We start from the raw sequence: 6,917 nt of genomic DNA on the forward strand, positions 1-6,917 counted from the left end.
TTCATTGAAAACATATCATGTATAACACTATTGGCTTCTAGATTAGCAAGAGAAATAGTAAAGGACAAAATAGCCTACAAGTTAAAAAAAAAAGCTGTAGGAATAACATCTGATTAATGGAATAACTTTTTAAAAGATGGAAGAGAAGACAATACTCTTTACCATGTTCCAGTCTCCTTCCACTCCCTTTTCCTCACCATAAAGAAGCACTTGTCTAATGAAGTCAGATTCTAGAACACCCACGGTGCCCAAGTTTATTAATCTCACCAAGGTATAATCCTCAAATATCCCTCCTAACACATTTCAAGAACCTATGCAACCTGAAAGAAGGCAAATGCTGTGCAAAAACCTTCAAGACAGTCCATTGTAACTCCTCTGAAACACACTGCACCCTAAGCTGCCTCATGTAGAAGAAATTCCTGGGCCACCAACAGGGTTGGGCTAATAGGTGTTTAAAGCCCCTGCTCGTGGGTACGTGTTTTATGGCATTATTTATTTGTTTGTTTATTTGTTTCATCAGGTTGAAGTGGAAAGCTGATCCATAACCTGGTAAGCATTCTTTCTCTTTCTCTTTCTCTTTCTCTCTCTCTCCCTCTCTCTCTCCCTCTCTCTCTCCCTCTCTCTCTTGCATTTCATTCTCTTTTCTTCTTAACCATGATGTTCAGGTAGTCTTTTGTTGGTTGAAAGGTGACAAAATGTCAATTTGTGGATTTAATAGGAGGGAGGGAGGAGCAGTTTGGGGCCTGCAGGCTAAGCCATGTGCTACAGCTCAGTTTCCTTGGAGATACTTCACTGGGGTGGGGATGGAATGTCCCAGACATAGGATGGTACCATGCTTTCCATTTAGCATAATTCATATGTATTTCTCCCTAACGGACACTGCATGTTGAAGAATAATTCTCATTTGTGCTAAGATTTAGATATGCCAGTGTCCTTAGCTACAGTTAGCTCTAACTCCTAAGACCATAACTGGACAAATCAATCTTAATATGGCTTAAACAATGATTAATTACTTCTACTGTCTGTAGTAAAACCAAGATAATCTGATGGGACAGACATTCCCTTATTACTTCCTTCATGCTGTGATTCCACATCTCTATTTATTGATCATGGATTTTCAGAAGGGTGGCTAGAGGTTGCCTTTATCACATTTCTGTGTGCAACCAATGCCTGACCCACTTGTTTCCCCAGTGACCACCATGGCTTCTGTTGTCCTTCCCTGAAGACACTTAAGGTAGGGCGAGACAATGATGGCTAGGCAGCTGCTCCAGAAGAAAGTTCTGCCCCGATCTGTCATCATTGCCACCACTGAAATAGTTGCAGCATCAAGAATGCTCAAGGTGAGACTAAATGGGAAACCACTTTCAGAAGTCAAGAATATTTTCTCTCTCTCTAGATTTTTTTAGTCTCTCTAATATGTTAAAGATGAAATATGCTATTCTCTGTGGCAATAAAAATATGAGCATAAGGCTTGTCTTTAAGGGGCTCACATGCTAACAGAAGAGACAATGCACAAAAATAAAACAGCAAGGAAAGTGAGACTGCAATATGGAATTGGGGATTCCAAACAGGAATCTGAATATTATGGTTGGATAAGGTCTGAAGTCGTGATGACATGTTTTTATTAGATGTAAGGTGAATGGAGCAGAAATAGAATCCCCTTTCCTTGAGGGGAATGTTCTCATACAATTCTGTGAATTTCAGTTCTTTGCTCCTAATGTACTTAAAATTACCTACTTGGAATAGCCACTTTCTCTGCATCTGCTCTAGCAGCCATGGTCACTATAGTATCTTCATTTCGTGTACTTCAAGCTTGTTTCCTCCAAATCTCCAGCCCCACTCTCACTCTCTGCTCCCTCCTGTATTCATACTAAATATACTTGCTTAAGCCTACAGTTTTAAGCCATAACACTTCCCCAATTGATCCAATAACAATCCAACTAGAGCTGGTGGGGCTCCAAATCTCCCTGGATGTGGAATAGAGCTTAGAGGTGGCTTGGGTAAGGCCTGGCCTCTGAGGGAATCTTGATTTTACTTGAACAAAAGGAAGTAACTGGAATAGAGGAAGATTTGGAGAATAGAAAAACTGAGTAAGAGACAGTCTCTGCACTTAAAGGAGCTAAAGTCCAATATGGTACCATAGGCATATAGGGGAGGGTGGTGTTATATGGCTCGTACATGAATTATATACACCCTAACACTGTAAACCACTCCAGGAGAAGGTATGAATCTGAAGAAGGAGGAGCCAGGATTTCCTTCTGAGCATCTGAGATGACACTTGGAGGAGAAATAGGATAAACTGGGAAGGGCAGCCACCACAGAAGATGGGGTGTGCTCATAGCTCTCTTTTTCATATATCTAGTTCCTGGGATTTTTCAGATTCATGAAATGAAAGAATGGACAGGAAACGTAGCAATGACAAAAACATAACTGTGTCCCTTTACTGCTATAGACTATGATTGTTAGATTAGTGTATATTTAAATCCTCACATTCACTTTTGCTTCAAAATAGAGGAATTGCAGTGGAATTAAAATTTCAGCTTTAGTACCACTTCTTATGTGTAAACTTTAACTTCACTATCATCCTTTAAGGTAGTGTTTTCACATGAATGTTGAAAGTGTTTCTTGGGTCTTATTATCAGTGTAAAACATTTAGATTTGAGTTAAGGAGTACCTTTGCATATGACCTCTGCCCATGAGCATTTGAAGACCCTGTTAATCGTAAGATAGTTTACTGGTAATCCTCAACCTAATATATTCTTTTGCTTTATTTTAAATTACACACAGTTTAGAAAGTACAGTACAAATTTGATTGCTCAGTGGCCAAATCTGTAGGATTATTTTGGAGCAAAACATTTTACTCTTTAAGAAGTGGCTGTGGAAGGCTAGTTTATTGCATGACATCCTGTGGGGTTTGGTAGGTGCCTCCCTTCCTGCTTAAAATGTACCAGCATCACAGGTACCTTTATTTTAGATATTTACAAATATTGCCAGAAAACACTTGTGCTATGAATTTGGTTTTGAAGTTTAAAATCCTTGATAATCAACATTTGTACTCCAGTTCAAAAAATCACCAATAAGTAAACAGCAAGTCATTTTCATGTGAATTGAGAAAGAATTCAATGTCAGTCCTGTACTTCTCTAGAAACAGGAAGCTAAATCTCTCAGTACAATATTACCTTTTCTGGACACTTCAGCAGACCCTGAATCCTTGTTTAAAGGGGGCATAAATCCCCATTCTCTGTTTTATTAATATTGTTTAGAGATAATTTGGTAACAGGAAATTTAGCTTGACATGGCAACTTAGGTTTTCCAGGACACTTTCATCCCCATAGCTGCCTTTTCCCACCCACCCCAAACCGAATTGCCTGTGTGAAATATCAGGCTGTTTGCTAAGGGAGATGAATCTTTCTATGTCTGAGAAGTACACATAGTTTTCTAACTCAGTATCTCTCTTTTTTCAGCACCTGTTTTTCTCTCTAGAGGAGCTTCATTTCTACTTCTACACAGGGAGGATGAACAAACCTTTAATTAAATTACTTGAAATTTCAGTGATGATATTTTTTAAAATGATTATGCATCTGTTCTTTAAATATTTTCCCTTAACTGCTAGAATGAACTCTCTACATTTCAATGGTGGATAGTATAATATAATAAAGCATTTATTAGAATATGTTTAATGAGGCTCTGATTTCTATGTTACGAAAGCACGCAAAGTGTCCAATGCTTATGAATAACACGAAAGAGACATTGTTAAGCTTTTAATAAGGACTTTTCTTTTTGTAAATCCATAGTGCCTACAACCTATAACATAGATTCATATTTTATGGCCAAAAAGTAGCATGACATTGGAAACAATACAGAGACTGGGCATTTTTTGTCATTAAAAATCATAGGCTTAAATTTACACAATGGATATTCTCAAACAGTACCCTACACAGAAGAGAAAGCTGTTGCAGAAGTACAATATTCAGGTAGGGTAAGAGTGAAAAAGTCTCTTATGCATGTTCCTATATTGCGTGCTCTGTCCCCATTTAATATCTGCTAGACAAGTCACAAAGGCCTCCCAGGGGATAGCAACAGATGATCTCTTTGAAGGTTTTCCTCAGTTCTTGACTCCGGAGTGCATAAATCAGAGGATCGATGATTGAATTACACATGATCAGTATGAGATACAAGTTAAAGTGAGACATGAAACACACACAATATGGATTCTGAGGACAAGAAATGTAGAATATTAAGTGGAGGAAGAATGGGGCCCAGCAGACAACAAAGACGCCAATCAGGATGGTCAAGGTAATCGCTCCCTTCATATTGGCACCTTGGCGGATGGCACCAGTGCCAGGGAGGACAGCAATCCTCTTAATGTGAAGCCTGGCCATCAGGAACATGTGGACATAGAGAGAAGCCATGAGAGCCAGCATGGTGAAGAACATGGTGATGAGGCAGATGATGACAGCACTACTATCTGAGTAAATGATGAACAAAACACCTGAAACCGTGCAAGCTGCCCAGATACAACTTATGATGATCCCAACCCGCTTAACTGTCATAATGTTATGGTACTGGAGAGCATAGAAGATAGTAAAGTACCTGTCCACTGCAATTGAAAGCAGGCTGCAAATGGATGCAAGCAAGGAGCTACAGATCACCGAGTCAATGACATTATCAATATTCACTGTGAAACTCTGTGCATCCGTATCTGTACTGTTTAATAGGGTGATGACAATGGTTTCTGATCCATTTGAAACGCTCACCAGCATATCAGCCACAGCCAGGCTGCAGATGAAAAAGTACATGGGTGAATGCAGATTCTTGTTCTTGGCTATTGCCACAATCACTAAGATATTCTCCAACAAGCTGATGACACCCAGAGTCACAAACACCTCAGGAGAGACAAAAAGTTGCTCGTAGCACCCTCCATCAGAGTAGCCTTTTCCAAGGGACTCACTGGCATTGCTGTGCAGTCTGTAACTGCTGCGGTTCCAGAGGTGCAGAGAAGTGTGCATCCCACGGTGGGTGGAGTTCACCATGCTGGCAGGAGAATTCCAGTGTCCCCCTGAATTGATTTAACCTCCTGGGTGAGGGATTCGTCTCAGTTATTTCCTCCAAGTCTTTATCTGTCTGAAAGTTGTGAGGCTAAAATTGCCATGCCTGCTGTGAGTAAATGTCACAAGTCCAGAGCTTGACATGGAGTTTTTATTCTCTTTTAGGTACGACTCTGATCATCATCACATTAAAATCTTGGGCTTCAAAATATTCTCAGTTGAAAGTCTGCTCTTTGCTTTTTTGTTCTCACTTCTGCTTTAACTTTAATCTTATGCATTCAAGTCTGTTCAAAATAATTTTCCTAGAAGCTGCCATGCCATTGGGAGACGAATCTGTGCGCACATGCTCACATCGGCTGCCTCTCGGAAGCTTCTGTTTCCAGCCTGAGCATTGCTTTGAGTGTTAGGGGCTGTAGGCACCAGCTGCTGATTTTTTATGATGTGTGGAGAGAAAAAAAACATGTTCACAGTGGCTCCTCCTCCTCTGCTTCCTTCTGACCAATCCCAATGCAATGGGAGTCTGCGAGACAGGATTATGTTTCAGAGACACAAATTGCAGGGTGACACAGATTTAGATGCAGAAGCTCCTGAAGTCTGAAGTCGAGAAGCAAGCCGGATAAGAGAGACTGAATTTCCCTTGTTAAGTTTTCAAGGGAAACAACTTGATCCCTAGAGGCCATTCTGTGATATCAAAACAAGCTATCTTGAGGCAGCCATAAAACAACCTATCTGGAGGCAGCTAGGTTCATTCTTATGTAAAAGACATCGTGTGTGTGTGTGTGTGTGTGTGTGTGTGTGTGTGTGTGTGTAAAATGAAATGGAAAGCATACTGTCCTATGTTCCTGAAACAGATACTCTGCTTTTTAGCTAGGATACTGAATTTATTTACCCTCTTAATTTTTTGTTTTTATTAAGAACCCAGCCAGTAGTGCTTCAATTTTAAATACCTGAAAAACAGGATATTTAATGATACAGATAGACATGGTATGGCCGGAAGAACTATGTAGGTAGCTATAAATTATGAATGGGTTCAAAATGGGTTGATTTTAATGCACTAATATCCCATATTTCTCTATCGAAGAGTTTGTGTTATAGCTGAAAAAAGGTGCTTTTTATTTGCAATATTTTAAACTCATATGGTAGTAATGTAACTATGCTTACTCTGAACTCAGGAAAATAATAAGCTGCGTTCTGTTTTTTTTTTTAAGCACCTTTTTTCAAACCTCCATAGTTTATTGCTTTGTAAGTTGAACCGACAAATACCTTAGTAACTTTACTTACCAAGCCAAGACTGGTGATACTAGTCATTTATTGAAGTTTCTGAATATTTTGCTTAAGGTGGTTTGAAAGATCGCAGCAAAGTTACTTTCCAAATTAATTGAACAACAGATTATATGAAATTTTGTATATTCTTTTCTTCTATGATTATTTTTGGTTTTAGTGCTCTATAGTTTGTAGCTGCTTATTTCAGGGTTAATTCTGAATCTCAATTACTTAGGTTGGGAATGTATCCTCTTTCCTTTTGTGACAGAGACAATACTAAGTATTGTTCCTGAGCATTGAGCTAAATTAACATCTTCCATCCACCTTTGGAATTGGGTAGGACCTTATCACTAAATTCTAGCTAATGACATGTTGACAGTGAGGCTCATCGCATGAGCTCTTTCATAATTTTACACAAGTTTCCTCTCCTGTCTATAAGTAGATAACTATACAGCATCTTTGAAATCTCATGTTACAGGTGGCAGGACCATATCATGAAAGGAGCCTGTCTCTTGAATGATTGCACAGAGCAGAACTCACACCTCCAACTCCCTTCCCCTGTATTTCTGAATGCCTAATCATCTGTATATTGTAAAATGCTGGAAT

General features: G+C 39.3%; 1 protein-coding gene across 1 annotated transcript; it reads right to left on the reverse strand.

Moving 5' to 3' along the window:
* Positions 1 to 3,715: 3,715 nt before the first annotated feature.
* MC4R (melanocortin 4 receptor) lies at positions 3,716 to 5,453 on the reverse strand. Its single transcript, XM_002828263.5, has one exon. The coding sequence runs from the start codon at positions 5,031 to 5,033 to the stop codon at positions 4,035 to 4,037; it is 999 nt and encodes a 332-aa protein (XP_002828309.1). The 5' UTR covers positions 5,034 to 5,453; the 3' UTR covers positions 3,716 to 4,034.
* Between the last annotated feature and the right edge of the window lie 1,464 nt (positions 5,454 to 6,917).

Source organism: Pongo abelii, chromosome 17, assembly GCF_028885655.2.
Source record: "Pongo abelii isolate AG06213 chromosome 17, NHGRI_mPonAbe1-v2.0_pri, whole genome shotgun sequence".
Classification (NCBI taxonomy): domain Eukaryota; kingdom Metazoa; phylum Chordata; class Mammalia; order Primates; family Hominidae; genus Pongo; species Pongo abelii.

Coding starts and splice junctions, on each gene's coding strand:
- MC4R (XM_002828263.5), bottom strand. CDS start 5,033: ATGGTGAACTCCACCCACCGTGGGATGCACACTTCTCTGCACCTCTGG.